General features: G+C 38.4%; 2 protein-coding genes across 2 annotated transcripts in view; one reads left to right on the forward strand and one right to left on the reverse strand.

Annotated features, from left to right (window-relative positions):
* Positions 1 to 49: 49 nt before the first annotated feature.
* LOC119189633 lies at positions 50 to 4,092 on the reverse strand. The gene is made up of 8 exons (XM_037439894.1): positions 3,902 to 4,092; positions 2,772 to 3,035; positions 2,488 to 2,644; positions 2,052 to 2,142; positions 1,533 to 1,673; positions 1,037 to 1,147; positions 439 to 514; positions 50 to 176 (listed from the first exon to the last, which is right to left on the reverse strand). The coding sequence occupies exons 1-8, from the start codon at positions 4,090 to 4,092 to the stop codon at positions 50 to 52; spliced, it is 1,158 nt and encodes a 385-aa protein (XP_037295791.1).
* A 10,132-nt stretch (positions 4,093 to 14,224) lies between these two features.
* The window catches only part of LOC115447778 (complexin), a 289,970-nt gene continuing 285,816 nt past the window's right edge, over positions 14,225 to 18,378 (forward strand). Inside the window, exon 1 of the mRNA XM_030174999.2 lies at positions 14,225 to 14,348. The gene's annotated coding sequence lies outside the window, so the exon portion shown is untranslated. The remainder of the gene's footprint in view (positions 14,349 to 18,378) is intronic.

An 18,378-nucleotide genomic window follows, 5' to 3' on the forward strand; every position in this document is an offset into this window, starting at 1 on the left:
GTAAATGAAAGTGTTCATCTCATCAAATCATCTCCAATGTGTTTTGATATTAAATAAGTTTGAGCAGCGAGTGCACGTTGTATATCTTTTTGGTGAGTCGCGTGAAGTTGGCCAGCGCTTTCTCGTGCGGGTAGTTGGAGTCCACCAGCCGCAGGATCGACTCTCGACGGCGGCCTCTAAAAATGGACAAAACTTTCCTTCATAATATTTCATTAAATTGGTTTTATTAGGCCGTCAGGCCGCAGAGTTCTCGTCATGGATAACAACGATCATTATTATTTTTTTACAATTTTTACTCTATGTAACTATTGTCTTATACCACTGCTCGAATTTAGTACAAGTAGTCTGATAAGATGTAATTGTGAGATGTTTATAAAGCACGTGATACGCCTCACTGGGGGTCGGTGAGCATCCTGGCGACGCAGGCGAGCGGCAGACCGGCGCGGTCGGTCGCGTCGGCGCCGCCGCGCGCCGCTCAACTCCGCCACCAGCGCCGTCTCCGCGCCCTGACACACTGCTCACCGCATACCACCGACACTCACTATTAATACTCTCTAGTCATCATCATCATCATTATCAGCCTCGTTAAGTCTACTGCTAAACATTTCCAGACGGACCTGTGAAAAGCGGCCCGCATCCAGCTTGTTCCTGCAACCTTTATCATGATATATCGCTTTACCTGATAATAAATGAATGCTACTGAATAACTTGAAGAAATTTGTATATGTAACAGATTAGAAAAAAATAATTGTGTTGTCAAGGAATGAAGAGAATGGGGTTGGAGCCAGCGGCAATATATTAACATGGTTGCTAATGATATCGTATTTTTATAACGATTCTTAGAAAACAAGGAACTGCCGCAGCATTTCCATGTTTTACAATATACGTTATCGTTACGTATAGCAAGCTACTCACAATATACATTTCTATGCACAAAATTAAGGTTACAACTAGTTAAATTTAATATATTGTTTTTAAAAATTAAAATAGAATGTGTCTTAGCTTAATATTTATGCTGAGGTCTGCTATTACTGACCAGCTCTAAAGAGCGGGGTCCATCCGTTGTTGTCTTCGGCGGCGAGGTCCCCTCCTCGCTGCAGCACGAACCTGACGGTATCCAGGTCGCGCGAGTCCACCGCGTAGTGCTCTGCGCGGAGACCGTTCTCAATCACAGGCCTGTAGTTTAAAAGTACTCTCATTACGATTTGGTTTTCTATCAAATTGTAAAGAAATTTATTGTACTATTATTAATTATTGTATTGTTTTGTAAGTTGACTTGGCGTGAATTTATAGGAAAAATTAGGTACCTATTATCAAAATTAATTTATCGATCATCTTTCCAATCGTAATGTTATCGTAGTGACCAAATAGTCAGTAGTGGTATATCTTTAGGCAGGCTTAAGGAATTTATTGTATTTCTTTGATTTGACTAAATCACACCTAATACTTATAATAACTTTCTTTTCCACGGGGGGTTAAAAATAAATGAGTCAAGGCGAGAAACTGAAATATTGCAAGTAATACTTGTAAACTGGCTCCCTTGTCGAGCAGTAGTTCGGCCATGTGTGTGTTAGCGGCGTAGAGCGCGAGGTGCAGCGGCGTCTGTCCCGCCGCCGAGGGCTGCTCCACGTCCGCCCCCATCGAGATCAAATACCGCACCATGTTCATATCGCCTGAGATTACAACAGTAAGTGCAGATGTAACACTTTCGTAAAGTTCCACAATTATAAAAGGTGACATGAAAGTAAATAATAAACATTCTGTGTGACAATTTTGTGTATAGTAGAAGTTTAAATAGGTAACACAGAAATTCAACTTCTTTTCCAATTTCACGTGTATGGTGTGAATAGACAGTAATGATCACTACCTCGCCGTTCATTCTAATTTGTTACATTCTGATAAATTTAAAATCATTACTCTAAGTTGTGTACGCAATGCTGACAAATTGTAATATTAAGAAGATCCGTGTGTATGTGGTGTGTGTGTGTTGGTATGTGTGTACGTGTGTGTGTGAATTTGAATATCGTATTCGGGCTGCGTGATAACGTCACCTCGCCTGACAGCGGTCGCCAGCGGCGTGAATCCGTTCTGCGGATTGATGGCTCCAATCAAATCCGGCCGCTCTTCCAGCATGCTCTGCACCTGTATAAAAATGAAGCTTAAATCAAAGGGCTGGTGATAATAAGTGAGACAAGAATGAATAGTAATGTTATAGAGTGTGCTAAGTAAGAAACTGTTTTAGTATTCCTTATAGTGTACATACATACATGACATGCGAGAATGAATTTATCAAATCTTTGGCAGTTCGCACTAGAGTAGCAAGAAGAATGAGAGATTGCAAGGTGATACACATCGGTACTACACAGATAGTTTTAATAAGTAAGCGATCGTTTGTAAAACGAAATCAATTATTTTACAACATAGGCAAAAGATATATTGACCACACGGCAGTGGGATTAAGGAGAAGACTAGGTAGGTATATAAGACCTGTTTGGTGTACCCGCAGCGCACGGCCATGGAGAAGCACACGGCGGAGGTGCCGTCGGAGTCGGTGCTCGTCCACGTCTCCTCCGACCATCGCGACTCCACCCACTTGCGTTTCTCACACTTGTCTGAACTTTTGATGATGGCGTCTCTACCACTACTGCATTAAAGATACTTATAATTACTTAAAAAAACAGCAAACAATTCACTTTTTTTATATTTTATCCCAAAGTTGTTTTTCAAAAGTAAAAAGATTAATCTATATAATAAAATCCGCGTACGCTTACTTTGCAGGTATTGTTGCATTTGGAATATCTCCACCACTTTCATTAACGACAGCGCTTGTTTGAATGTTGTCGTCCTCAAATGCTGTTTTGTTGGTCTCATCAGTTTTACCAAATTTCTCATACACAGCGGTCTCATCGCCATAGAAGTGTATAGCTAGGTCGGCGAGGCGCGGCACGGCTTCTGCCTTGAGGATGACTCTCAGACGAAACCGGTGCGGATGTCTCGGCGCCAGATTGTCTATTGTTTTCGTTGTTTTGCCACCACTGTATAATATATAGGATAGTCGTTTATTTTAATGGAATACCGATTACAAGTTATAAAATTATTCACCTGGTTTGACCTTAGGGTCAAACCATAGCCGAAAGTATAGGGTCATACTTAGGGTCTCCACAAACAGACCCAATAATGTTTATCGAATTTGACTCACTTATTCTTTTTAGGTAGATTGGATACATTTTATATATTGTGTACACCTTTATTCAATTGTGTAAAAAGTGTATAGCAAAAACAACGTGTATTAATTACAAAAGTATTAAAAAGAACAAACAATCGTTAAGTACTTAGTAGGAGAAAGCAACAATAAGCAATAAGTTACAGTAACCAGCATGGTAGGGCGCGGGCGCGGGGCGCACACGTCCAGGGGCGCTGTTAAATATTCATCGAGCGCTCGCCATTGTGGGCCTCCCACGGGGATTATAGTAATGTACGATACAGCCTATACAGGATCTATATTCTATGATGATACAAATTTCTTTGGATGTTACGGTCAAAACCCTAATAAAGTGCAAATGATATCGCAAAAGTTGCGTGTGAGAAACTACTCGACTCTGTATTGTTGAAATGTTACGAATACTTTGTTAATCTACATATTTTGTGAGATAGGATAACGATATAGTAAAAATAAGCCATAGGTAGCCACATCAAATTGTGGCTTGCATTATATTGGTTTGTTATGTTGCATCCCTAAAACGTTTCTGTGATGCAATGTTGCAGCACATAATAGGTGTTGAGTATCCAATATTTCCATTAAATTGTGCCTAACGACGCTTATAAAATGCTTCCGAAGCAAAAAGACGCAAATTCAAATGCGAGCAATTAGTAAATATAACTGCAATAAAAGAATACGTACCTATACACCACGATCCATCGAGGCATCTTGTTATACTTTTCTATTTTATAAATAAAATCTCCCGCGAGGAAGTCGAATGGCTCCAACTGACTCCAGTTTAATGTGATATCTCGCTTGGTTCTGTTCAGAACTTCTGGCTCTGGTGGTTTCCATGACTCGAACTTCTCGATAAGGAATTCTTGTAACGACATTTACACTGCAACAAACCATTTGTATGTGCTAGAACTGTTTATAGTATGAAAGCTGATGTACCAAATAGGTAATAATCTCTCATGGCATACTTGTAGTAAAAGCATGGACACTTTATGTTTGTTGTATAATCAATGAGACTGCAAAATGTAGTGTCTACTAATGTATTTTCCATAACTTATTTATATTTCAGTATTTAACTAATAGACCAAATTATAGAACATATTATCAATACCCAAGTGTCCGTTTAACACTTCCGTTATTACAGAAAACAATCCAACATCTCGTACAAATGGAGCGTTATCATTATTGATTGCTCGCTCCCGGCTACATCTCAGAAATAGTACCGTCCTAAATTCAGACGTCTAGATTTGCTTACGTAAGTTCCAACAGTACGAAATAGGTCAATATCTGGTGCGAAATTTTATTGTATTATTTGCTCTGTTATATTGATTTGTATTTTTATCACCAGGTTAATACAAGTTTAAATGACCGCATTTATATTAGTAATGGTAATAAAAAGAAAACAAGCATATGGTAGAACCATGTATGCTTATTTAATGCTGGTGGCAGGATATATTTTATATCAGTCCAGATAGCGACCACCGCACACAAGGTGTTAAAACGCGCCATAGTGGCCATAGCGTAAGTGTGTCACATTCCGGGATTAGCCTGTGTATATCCGGTACCAACAGTCCGGCATAATTGTGTCGACTGCTGAGGGGTAATCATCTCTCGTCAGTCGACATTCTATTGGACCACTCCACTTACCATCAAATGTAGTGGGGTCACTTTACCATGCATGTATAAAAAACAAACCTTGCAGTGTTAAATTTTTCGGCTGGCTAAGGTATGTAACTACGATTTGGATGAGAGTAGCACTCTTTAACAGAAAAACGATGTGACGAAAATTGTAATTATGGCCTAATTTACCAATAAAAAAGAAATTGAAAGAAATTACTGCCTACAAATAAATAGAAATTTTAAGGTCGCTGTGAAGGCCGCAGACAGCGTGGTCCTGTGCGCGCTCGTCCAGTCTCCGACAATTTGGCATACAATCAGCTGGCACTCGCCTAATATTAAGTATATACTCCCTGGCACTGCGTGGGAGGGGAAAGCGGGTTCAACGTACGCGAACATACCGTGGTGCCAAATGAGCCTGCGGGACTTGATATCTGTTGTAGCTAAAATGTAATCAAATTTAAGACTAACGGATTTTCTTCTGTTTTTTTGGAGAGCACAATAGTTTTAATTATTATTCATAAAGTATTTTTTAAATTCACACGCAGGCTAATTAGTATATTCCATTTTATAAACGTAATGTAGTGCAAAATAAAATCACTCAAGGACAGAAGTAATTTGTACCACCGTTCGGTAGAATTATGAGAACGGGCGTTTTTGTAATAAAACATAATAGATTTTTATTATTCTATCGCCTTACCACTACATTTGCTATTGATACCTGAATGCAACTCTACAGTCTGAGCTTGCGGAACCACAGTTTCGTGGTTTCCAACTCGGCTCGAACCTAAAGTTGGGAACTTCGTACCTTTGCCGCACAGCTGTGGGATAGTTTATCTGCACACATGTTAGCTTGGATAATATTGGCTCTTTTAAGCGGAGTGAGATTAAACAATTATGCGGGAAAGCGTTATTCTGGACCTTATACGATTTTATAGACGATATTTGCCTGTGAATGGGTACAAAAAATAAAGATCCTGAGTCTAGTGCCTTTGGCATGATCGATTGATATATTATAATTGTTCACAATAAATATCAGCACTGCATCGCTTAGGTGTATGAATCTCGCTGCGTTCTAGGGGTCGCAATACCGGACCATTTTTCAAAACCGGTATTTTCGGTATTGACCTAAAATAAATTCCGGTATTCCGGTATTCCGGTATTTTCGGTATTTCCGGTATTTGAAGAAATATTAGAAAAATAGGAAATATACTTACATTTAAGTTAGTAATTAAATGTCAAATTTTAATGACAACTTAGTAATTAGTTAAAGGCTGAATGAAAAGAGATTATTTTCGTAAGCCAACGTTCACGCCGTTCTGATTTCTGAGAGCTGGCTCAAACCTCACCTTCCTTCTACCCTTTACCCCCTCCCTGGTTTAATTTTGATTAGAAATGATCGAGTTGACAGGAGAGGGGCGGAGTCTAATAAAACTGTAATATCTTCCTCTACTTCTTATTCTGCTTATGCCAAATTTCTGTTTCTTGAGGTTTGGGTCAAGAGAGTGAAAACCTTACTAGGTGTTATTTACTGTCCCCCATCTCTTGATTACTTCTCCAGTCTGGAAACAGTTCTGGAGTCTATAAGATCAGAATATGCTCATCACATCATCATGGGTGATTTTAATACTGATCTACTTGCCAGCCACTATTCCCGATGTCGTAAACTCCTTACTGTCCTTGATTCTGATAAACTGCATGCCCTACCCCTGCAAGCCACCCACCATAATATGGATGGTCACGACACTTGGCTTGACATTATCCTCATCTCTGCTCCTTCCCCTGTTTTCTCCCACGGTCAATTTCCCGCTCCTGGCTTCTCTCACCATGATCTCATCTGCATGTCTTACGCATGTCTTAAACCTCCCAAATTCCCCTCTAAGATATTGCACTTGCGTAGTTTTGGTCGCATTGATGCGGATAAGCTGAAAGGAGACGCTGCTAACTTTAACTGGGATCACCTACTGACAGCCACCTATGTTGACGATAAAGTCGCAATTTTTAACCGCACTGTCACTTCACTCTTTGATACCCATGCCCCTTTAAAGAAAATTTAATTAAAACGTCCTCTTGCACCATGGGGTTAGGATGGCGATGAGACGAAGTGATCGGGCTTTTCGCTAGTACAGAAGTTATTGTTCGGAGGAGAACTGGTGCCTTTTTAAGGCTGCAAGGAATCGGTGTAACCAGATGGTACGTAGTGCTAAGCGTCGACACATTCTGAGTAATATTTCTTCTTCCTCGCCAGCCAGTATCTGGAGATTCCTCGGAACTCTGGGTATTGGCAAAGTTAAAAACATAGATCTCCACGATGCGACTATTGGTTTGGATGACATTAACAAACATTTCACATCTGTTACCATGATTGATCACCAAACTAGGCGTCGTACCATGGATTTCTTAGCGGGTCTATCCAGACCTAACATTAATACTTTTCATTTTTCTTCTGTGCCTTTGGGTGAAATTAGAAAAGTCATCTTGTCCATTAAATCCAATGCCACTGGCTGTGACAACATCAGTCGTCGCATGATAATCCCTAACTTAGACCAACTTCTACCAATCATGTCCCATATCATTAACGCCTCCCTCACTGGTATCTTGCCGTCTTTGTGTCGGAGAGCTATTGCTATCCCTCTTCCTAAAATCCCTAACCCATCACTTGCTAAGCATTTCTGTCCCATATCCATTCTTCCTTTTCTCTCCAAAGTGCTCAAGGCCTGTGCTCACAAGCAACTGTCTGAGCATTTGCACCGAAACAACCTACTGTGCCCACTCCAGTTTGGCTTCAGGCCTGGCCATAGCACTCCTCAAAGTGACTGGCGATATTAGGGCGGGCATGGAGGATTCCAAAGTCGGCTGGCGTGATATAGACCGTGGCGTCCCTCAAGGCGGCATACTCTCCCTATTATTGTTCTCTATCTTCATAAACCTCTTAACACAAAGTCTTCAATGTGCGTACCATCTGTATGCTGATGATTTGCAAATTTATTCTCAGGAGCAAGTCGATTGTGTGTTTGCAGCTGTAGATAGAATAAATAAGGACAATTTCGGCCTTTCGGTAAACCTCGCGAAATTTACATGAAATATCAGGCCTTTAATGTAGGCAGCTCAAGGCTTTTTAACAGGTTGTATTTTACATCTATTCCCCCTGTTATGTTTCTCAGCTTTGTTTATCTGACAGCTTGCTGTTTGTTCAGCTTTGTTAATCTGACAGCCAACTAGATTCAAGTTGTATCACAATATTAGCCAATCACAACAGCCCTACGTCTACGCACTGCGAAGGCTGCCATGCCGTCAGCACTGAGAAACAGACTTGTTATCACAGCAATGCTCCGTCTTTAGATAAATAACGTCTTTGAATAATGAGGATAGACTTTAAAGAACAAAAAATATTTCTAATAAGTTCTAATAAAAATAACAATTAACAGTTAACACCGCTACCTATGCCTAGAACAAAATAAAAGTAGCAATATACCCATAAACCATGTATTTTGCTCGCTCTTTATAGAATATACGCCTATACGAATGAATGAAATTGCAAGCAGCTTAAATTTTTGCGATTTAAAACTCGAGAAATTAATAATTATACACACATTTTGTACTGAATTTTATTTTTATAAAATACCGAAAATCCCGGTTTTTGTAAAATCAATACCGGTATTTTGAAGTTCTTAATTTGGTCCGGTATTCCGGTATTTTCAAAATCCGGGATACCGGTTTGCGACCCCTACTGCGTTCGCTCGTTAACGAGATCATAGTTAAGTTATTTAGCTCGCCTTCCCAATACGAGCTGGTAGACTTTACATACCGTAGATATTTTTATAGCAATCAAATTTAATCACGTAAGTATTTGTTCATTTTTAAAGCAATGACTAGACGTACCTTCGAGTAATCACAAATGTCCTTGGGAACAGAATTTCTTTTCACCGGCGCCTTTGCAACGCAAACATAAAATTTAATCAAGAGATTGATAGGTTACCTCTACAAGAGAGTAACAATGTAACACAGAGCAGTGGCGGTGGAGTGGAGCGATCAGAGCCAATCGCGGTATTCCCGCGGGCACATGTTTGATCGATATCGCGTCAGTATCCGAGGCTCGCGATCTATCCGCCGCCAACTTCACTATCAACACACCATTATTAATTGAGCTTGATTGGTGTCAAGGGTATTTCTATAAATGGAACAATTATAGTCCGAAAATATTTAACTGATAAATCCGATCAGAAAATTTTTAGCGATTTGATTCATTTGCCAAGTGCTCGCAAGACTTCTTCGTATAACTATAGTGGATAACTTAGCGGTTAAAAGAGAGGATGCAGACTAAATACGTGCATTATGAAAAAAGTGAACATTATTATTTTAATGTTTATGTTACATTTATTTGACATAGTTGACAAAGTTTAAGTTTTTTGACATAGTTGACAAACAAATATCTGGTTCACCTGATGGTTAGTGGTCGCCGCCGCTCATGAACGTCCGGAATACCAGGGGCATAGAGTTGCGTTGGCAGCCTTTTAAGTAGGATTTTTAAAGTTAGGTTTGACCCAGACCTCTTTATTTATCAATATTAGACTTGCAATAACTCGTGAGATATGAGATACAGTCGATACAATACAGTGACTGCAAATAGTTTTTGAATAAAATGTATTTGCAGTCACTGTATCGTAAATATTTAAGGCCTTAAGTAAATAATGTTGGCGCTTCGACTCTGAAAGTATAATTAGACGTGAGAAGAATTTTGAAAAAATATTCATTAGTTATTGATTATTTCTGGCGGTAACTAAATGTCAATATATCTACCTGAATTATTTATTATTATTCTTTTTTAATTTATATTTATTGGTTACAAAACTAGTTACATAAAATAAACTTTCATAAGAGCCAACACAAGATATATGACTACTGTAAGCAACCTTATGTATGTAAACACAGCATGCTTAAATTAAGATCACATTTTACTACTACCTCTCCTATGGGATATAAGTAATTGGATTGGATTTCTTGGAAAATTTGAAGCTAATAATTATAATATATTAGGAATAGTAGCAAATTAAGATTCTAATTGAAACTGATAATATACTTTGTCTCCCATATTATACGTGGATTACATTGATGTATCCGGCACGATGCATGTTCTAATCTCATGTAAACACTATACAAGGGTCAGTCTATTTCGGTCCGGTGCTTTGTAAGCCTCCTGGAGCGGCACTAAGCCCGGTTATTGACTCGGCTAATGCAGTCACTGTGGCGGCCTTCCGCGTGTCAACACTCACTACATACCTAACTCTGTGGTAACGTTCACTTTAACTATAAAATTTGTTAATGCATTTGTTGAATCCCTAATGTGATAATTTACAATATGAAAGAATTCAAAAGTAGCAGCGCCATGTCTGAAAAAAAATTATCGTTTAAATAAAACTTTTTGCGGATTTTATCGCGGTTAGGTAATATTACCTAAATATTAACTTAGCATTGACAGCTAAACTAAGTAACATAAAAATATATAACAATGATGATCAATTTAAATGAGGCAACAATTAAAAAAAAATGTAAACTGCATATAAATGCATTGGAAAAAACATTATAGTGCTTGTGTGTGTAAAGTTTAATTATGTTTTGTATTGAAGTGGCACTCGGAGATGGATTTTATTTTATTAAAATGATTTTTAAGTTATTGATACAGCGGGCAACTTACTTTCTAGATCCCATTCCCGCACAAGCTTTTCCAGAAAAGTTAAAGCGATAGCACTACGCTGGAAAACGTGCCGCGTGTGCCCGCTAGAGGGCGCTTAGCAGTGACACTTGCCCACGCGCTGCGCCATTGCGTCGTATGTAGTGATTTACAAATCATCGCTGTTTTGTTATTTCTTATATTACTCGTGTTTCAAACCAGCTAATTTGTGCAATGGCAGAAGTCAGAAGCTGCCAGCCAGCAGCCACCGAACCTTCGCTGCAAATGTCATGATTCAAGGTACCTACTGTGCAATGGGAATTTTAATTCCCATCTACTTATACGAGCTGTCTTATTATATTGTTAATAATAATTCATCCTTGCAGGCTACGCTAATCTCGCCTTCAGAGTGTGCCGCGTTAGTATTTATTCCGCAAAGACTTACGTGGGCGAAATTGCTAGCGACACCTAATAATTTGTATATAATATAATAACATTATTTATTGCCAAAAAATACCTATTTATACCTTTGACACGATATGAAAATACGGCACTTAATTTGTAAATAAGAGGTATTTTTTTACTTTACTTGCCACTGTTTACGCTACATTCATTACTGCCATCGAACAACTTACAAGTTCATACAAGCACATACAATCAATCTTGATTGTTTACATTGTTTTGCAAACTGCATGAAACGTGATGGAACGTTTTTGCAGCGGAATAAATAGCCGAGGAATATATTCACGCGCACAGTTTCGACTAATGGGTAGTGTGAACGGTTTGTGGGGCGCGCGACGCTGGCCGCCGGCGTTTCTATGCGGCGTTATGCATGTTTTAAAATATTTAGGTGCCCACGCCGCTCTTTTTTTAAAACGTTTTTGCGTCCCATATCGAATGTTATTTAATTGTGTATGTAAATATTCAAAATACGAGGTACATTTTATATCGTTTGATAGAAATCACAAATGGTAAAACTAGGAACAGGAGTCGAAGGGTGGTGGTGTATTAAGGCTAAGGTTATTGGTTGTTCCGTGGCTGTTACTTTTGATGGTTAAACATATTGAGTACTCATACTAGACAAACGAATAAAGAAGTGTAGTGTCGACGTTTACCTATATCCCTAATTATAACTTTTCAAAGGAACCTAGTTAAAATAAGTATTAGGAAACGGCGCTTTTTAAATTAAACTACCTACATTATTTATAAAATTTCACGCCAATCTGTAATTCGAAATAGCTTAACAAATAAATTAAGCGAATGTCAGAGTAACATACCTATAGTAAGTGTAATCTATACTATTATATAAAGCTGAAGAGTTTGTTTGTTTGTTTGTTTGAACGCGCTAATCTCAGGAACTACCGGTCCAAACTGAAAAATTCTTTTTGTGTTGGATAGCCCTTTGTTCGTGGAGTGCTATAGGCTATATATCATCACGCTATACCCAATAGGAGCAGAGCAGTAATGGCTAATCTCAGGAACTACCGGTCCAAACTGAAAAATTCCTTTTGTGTTAGATAGCCCTTTGTTCGTGGAGTGCTATAGGCTATATATCATCACGCTATACCCAATAGGAGCAGAGCAGTAATGGCTAATCTCAGGAACTACCGGTCCAAACTGAAAAATTCCTTTTGTGTTAGATAGCCCTTTGTTTGTGGAGTGCTATAGGCTATATATCATCACGCTATACCCAATAGGAGCGGAGCAGTAATGGCTAATCTAAGGAACTACCAGTTCAAACTGAAAAAATATTTTTGTATTGGATAGCCCTTTGTTTGTGGAGTGCTATAGGCTTTATATCATCACGCTATGCCCAATAGGAGCGGAGCAGTAATGAAACATGTTGAAAAAACGGGGAAAATTTATTAGTTTTGAGAGCTTCTGTTGCGTGCGCTGCGTAAACGGTTAAAGTTACGCAACAATAATGTATGACGGGATTGTTCCTCTTAAAAAGTTCTACAAAAATATATCATAAAACAAAGTCCCCCGCTGCATCGGTCTGCCCGAACATGTTAAACTCAAAAACTACCCAACGTATTAGGATAAAATTTGGTATGGAGACAGTTCGAGACCCTGGGAAGAACATAGGCTTCCGGGAAAATATATAGCGTGAATTTTATAACGGAAATCTTTAGCCTGAAAAACTTTATAACGCGGGTGGAGCCGCGGGCAAAAGCTAGTATTATATATCCAGGTACTACCATAGCACTTGAACAAATAAACCTTGCAGTAAAACCTCGCAATGCCCAGCTGTTTTGCACGCAACGTCGGAGAGGTGTTGTGTGATATCTTATTTTGTACACACGATGAAGAACCAAACAAATTGCTTATTGACTCGCTATTAGTTGTATACTATGTATTATGATTCGCGAACCGGGAGTACTGATTGACTGCCTCAGTGGCGTAGTTACATTGCGTGCGCGATACTACATTCGCTTTGAGTTATCGGGTTCGAATCTCGAGGCAGGCTGTGATGTTGAGTTTTACTCCACATTTTCGGCTCAAAATCTGGAATTTTTGAAAACACATATGGTGAAAAATGAGTCCACAGGTCGCATTACTATCTGCACCTTTGAGCATCGGATAAAGTCGTGATTTGTGAGTTTATGTGATTTGATCTGGGAGTCATCCAGGGTACATCCAGTAATGCAGGCCGGCTTATTTCTAATGATTGATGTAGGACGCAATGTTTCCTCCTATTGTATTTGATGTACAGTCCACGCATTAATAGCACTTTAGAGGCACTACAGCTTTGTTAAGATAATAATGTAGAACAGAGAGTCCGCGAGTAAATTCTTATTAGGTATATAGAATATTATTATGTCTAATTAAAATAAATAAAACTAAAGTACACAAGTATTCCGAGTAAATTAAAATGTTAAAATTATTTTAACGAGACAATATTATTTCAGGTTTTGTGTAAGCTTTGCGGCCAGCTTTTACAAATATACAAAGTTTCTTTAAATAATTGTAAAAAAATGAAGATATAAAAGATAAAAACATAATATATTGTTTGTGTAATATACCTACCAAGATGGTAGTCAACGTTAATAATAAAGAATATATAGCAGTCAGTGTAACCAGTGTGATGACCACAGTACAGTGCTACGTAGTACTTTATTATTCAATGTTTAATGGTGTTGGTGATACGGTTAAAGAAGTTTATTTAAAATTATTGATAATCACGGGTTATTATTAAAATATACTGAACATTCCTTTTCTCATTTGTAATAATTGTTTAAAAACAATGTACACTAAGAGCATCAACCCCTGAGCTATACTTAGTCATTTAATATCACCCAACGTTACCTCATCACAATTTCCGATGTTGTTAACAGTTGATTAGTTTAGATTGGAATCGGTTAAACTACCAGAAATGTTTAAACATAAAACTCCTTTTGGTACATTTATAGAATTTATTATTACTTTATTCTTTTCAAAAAAGTACTATGACAAAACTTGGAAGTGATAAAGATTATGTCCAAATAGTAGGGTATATGAAAACTTAAAAAAATCGGCAAATTAAACAATAATACTGACGAAGATTACCATCATCATTATTACGGTTTGATATAAATTATACAAAAATGATTCTGGTTCTCAGCGCAAATTATAAAGTAAACTATACAGCCAAATGTCACCGAACAAATGGAACGCGACCGCTGCGCTTACAATTTTTTCTCGGCGAGGTTGGGTGTAAACGGAACGTAACGCAGCAATGGCCGTCGTGCTATCGATCGACGCAAGCAGTCGGCGCTCGCCCTCCGTTCGCGGTACACGTTCTGTGGCCTCGGTCAACGCATAACCTATCCCGAGCGCAGTTTCACATCACACCTCCCGCACTCGGTAAGTGTTTTGACAATTTATTTGTAACCGGTAATAATTTCCTTCTCAATATGAATACCGCCACATATTTCACGGTACAATTTATGTAAATTTCAGTAATATTTATCATAGTGCAGGATTTCACTTGTGTTTATTTGTCTAATAATTACGGAGTATTGCGCGCAAGTACGTGCGTCTGTTACGCGGTGTACCGTTAATTGGATTGGCGCTGTTTTTAAATCCGCATACTGTCCAATAAGTTTGGCGTCCGAGACGCGCTCGTCTCCGCGCGCATTTCTTGAAAACTTTAATTTCCCGGGAAGAAGTTGATGTTGTCACGGCACCAGCTGAGACTGAAGTTTCTATTTGTAGGGCACTCGTCAAGCACCGTGTATATATTGCTGCTGTTATTTGGTTATCGTTGATAAAATGGTATCTGCACATGATATAATTGATGACAGTTGGAAAACAACAGCGCGTGTAGCCGGCGGCGCATTATCGCGGTGTTTCCTGCACGCCGCATGATTCATCGGTCCGGTGTGATATAATAAACACACTGGGCTTAGTATTGACGCGATTATTGCATACCCTAATAATTGAGGGTAGCTCTCGGCGATGTTTGATATCTCGAACCTTATTAACTAGATTCAAATATCACTTATAATCTACCCTACATTCGATTATAACTTGTTTTGGCGAATTGTATGTAGGTCACGATGTCATCAGCGGAACATTACATAATCATTGGGAATGCTCTATGGGGTTCGCTCGGGAACACATTTGGCAAGTTATTGTAACATGGCCAATATAAGTATACTTGGTATTTGCATGCGGTGGTCCCTGGGTGCTCTTACATGGGTTGTGGAGCGCGATATCGGAAAACGTATAAAAAATGATACTTCACCTTTAAACACGATTACATAACATTCATGTGCATTTGGATCTTGATACTAAATAAATTTAATGATGTATTAACTTCGCTTCACTGTTTCCTTTTTATACAACTTTCCTAAATCCATTTTGCTAAAACTATATTTCCTATCGACAACCAAAAATTCCTTCCTAAATTAGTAATGAAACGGGAAACGTCTTAAAGGAGAGGTACGGAATCGAGGCTGGCATAATTATGTCAACTAGCGAGGGTAATCATCCCTCGTCAGTTGAAACTCTACCTGGACTACACTCCACTTACCCTCAGGTGCAATGGGATCATATTGGCGTACCCGTTTCAAAACCTAGCGCTTGAAACTTACAGTAATTGGGTCTATTCTAAACAATTGATGGCTGCTGATTACAGTATGACTATTAGTATACATCGAAAATGATGACTTCATATGTATGCATAAAAAAACACTTAGTTCATGAGTTTTAAGGGCCTATGTCTTTAAAGATTCCTTGTCTTTTGGGATTTTGGGACTTCAAGTCAAATTAATTTAAATTTTATTTGTGGGGTAATAATGAATTAAGTGGCCAGGTGGGAGACCAGAGAGATTTGTAAGAATTTCGAAGGTATTTAAGTTAGGCAATATATCTTAAACAACTTGGTGGGCCAAAGGTCTTATGTATTTGTAGGTTACCTGTATATAGTAACCAATTTAAACAAGCCTAACTACAAAAAATATATGTTACTACTAAATGGTCGGAGGAACACGCTGAACGCAGGCCGCTTTTGATAGGTCGGTTTGACAATGTTTAGAGGAGGCCTATGTTCAGCAGTAGACTTTATGTGCCTGATGATGATGATGACTAAAATGTTATGTATTTACATCAGTTTTTGGGCATTTATCACGAGGTACTGGATATACTTTGTATTTCACTGGATAAAGAACACCTACATTTGGATATACATAGTTTGTTCTGACGGGTCACGGCCCGGGCACAGCGGGTGTGCGGCCAGTAAGGCACGTCTGCATAATTAGAGGGACGCAATGTCTCTTTAGTCCAAATTATATTGAGATCGTATTATCCAAAGTGTAGAGCACGAAATAGTGTAACACGAGCTCTTTTAAATAGTCAATTATGTTAATACACCTCAAGCCTTTTCCCCAACGGGGTGTAGAAGTGCAACCTCAGAGCGGCGTCGTACCGCAACGCAATACAACTAAACTACCGAGGCAGTCAAGTTCGTTCACATTCAGTCATATTACATGCACATTAAAGTTCAATTTACTTAAGGCATTCATATGCTTTATTAATCCACGTATAGACATAACGAAAACACAATATTTATGCTATACATTAACAATACATATATCAGCGTAAATAAAAATGATTGGTAAAGTGGTGCTCCCCGAATATATTCTTTCGAGTGATTACGCAATCGTTTCCGGGACCTGATCTCACATTTAATTGTAAGTCTCTGGTCATGGCTCCAACTGCGTTTATCTTTTTCTGAAGCAAATATCGATGTGCATTTTATCTGATATAAAAATGTATCAAGTTATATGGTATTCCATACGCTTAGTCGATGCCAAATTTCATTCAAATGTATGCACAGTTTGACATGTAGGTATATGCATCAAACATCTTTATATAAATCGGCAAAATTGCAATATTGAAAGAACTTATTTCAGATCTAAGAAGTTTTTAAGCTTTAGAAAATCTTGTGTATTTTAGTGAAATATACAATTTTATTATGCATAGCGTAACAGGAGCTAATGGACTGTCGAGAGCAAGCTCCGCGATTCAATCCCAGCGCGCGACTTCGAAGTTATGATTCATTGCTAATTACAATTTGTTTTAATAGCAACGGAAAACAGTGCGAGGAAAACTGCATACCTGATAGAGTCCTTTACAAAATATTGTTAATTATAATTATTATGGACATTATTCAGTTATGTTAACTAGTATACTTAATGTCTGAGGCTTTTTTACAAGTCTACTTTCGGGAAGTAATTTAAAACTCGTTTTCTTTCTATGGGACAGTCCCTGCAACCATCGCATAGTGTGTAGTTTATCTTAGTTATCCTGAAACATCAGATAATCTCAATTTCTAATCATTCCAGTTTGGCTATAACTGATATCATTTCACTTCATATTCTTTTAATTAGACCAATTATTTGAAAACTATTTTCCGGAACCACAGTGTGGTCACCGGCTCGTCGGATCGAACCAAAAAGTTCAGGAGTTGCTATTAAGCTGCGGAATAGTTTGTCGGCAAACGTGTTCTCTCTTATTAGCCGTGAGTATGTTATGAAAGCGGAGAGCCCCTCCAATTCTCGGAAATTGTAAAAACCAAAAACTAATTCAGTAGTAGGTTTTATATGATGTATTATATCATGTTAAAACCGTTTCTACCAAAATTAACTTAATCAGTAAAATGCTTTGAAGTATTGGAATATCCCACGCTACTAAGCATTTAGAGCAGTCGTAGCCGCAAGAATAATTTAGTTAAAACTATTTGCAACTCTGTTCTGTACCTACCTTGCGTCTTGAGTGACATGACCACAACATAAATGACCAAACTGAAACGGAAATGGGACCCAAGACCCGCCGTTTCAAAGGCGCTTCCGAGTTAACTAGGTCGCCTTTGGCCCTATGTAGCCCGGTGCTATATGGAACAGTTTTACCCTGGCATGACCAGTAGGCATTCCTCTCATTGTACCGAGGTTTGCCCTCACATATCCAAAATAGTTTGCAACATTCCTGAATTTAATTCGCAGCATTCCGACCTCTTTGACATCGCTTTTACATCACACAAACTATGTTCATGTTTTGTTCCGACATGACGATTTTGAAATGCTAGTAGTTGCTTTGCTTTCACAAACAGAAATAATGTAAAATACTTTGCAATTATTTTGCAACAAGGGACGCTGTTTCTTTTGTGCAGCATGTCTGATTTGCTAATGTAAAACTCTGCTTTTCTTCCGCTAAAGAATGCGCTACAACTGCATAATATTATAGAAAGACCTGTATAGGATGAATATTTCCGTTATATATAAGGTTATAATCTCGTTTAAGTAAAATTATGTATGAAATTTAAACAGCGCCCCGTGAGCGCATTTGGAACTAAAATTCGGCAGCATGAACATCCTTTGCGGATGTAAGCTTT

Source organism: Manduca sexta, chromosome 18 (assembly GCF_014839805.1).
Source record: "Manduca sexta isolate Smith_Timp_Sample1 chromosome 18, JHU_Msex_v1.0, whole genome shotgun sequence".
Lineage (NCBI taxonomy): Eukaryota > Metazoa > Arthropoda > Insecta > Lepidoptera > Sphingidae > Manduca > Manduca sexta.

Bases quoted from the DNA above. Each gene is read 5' to 3' on its own strand.
- LOC119189633 (XM_037439894.1), bottom strand. From the start codon at position 4,092: ATGTCGTTACAAGAATTCCTTATCGAGAAGTTCGAGTCATGGAAACCA. The intron at 2,645-2,771 runs GTAAGCGTACGC...TCTTTAATGCAG, and splicing joins AATGCAACAATACCTGCAAA to TAGTGGTAGAGACGCCATCA. The intron at 177-438 runs GTCTGCCGCTCG...GTCCATTTTTAG, and splicing joins CGACGCGACCGACCGCGCCG to AGGCCGCCGTCGAGAGTCGA.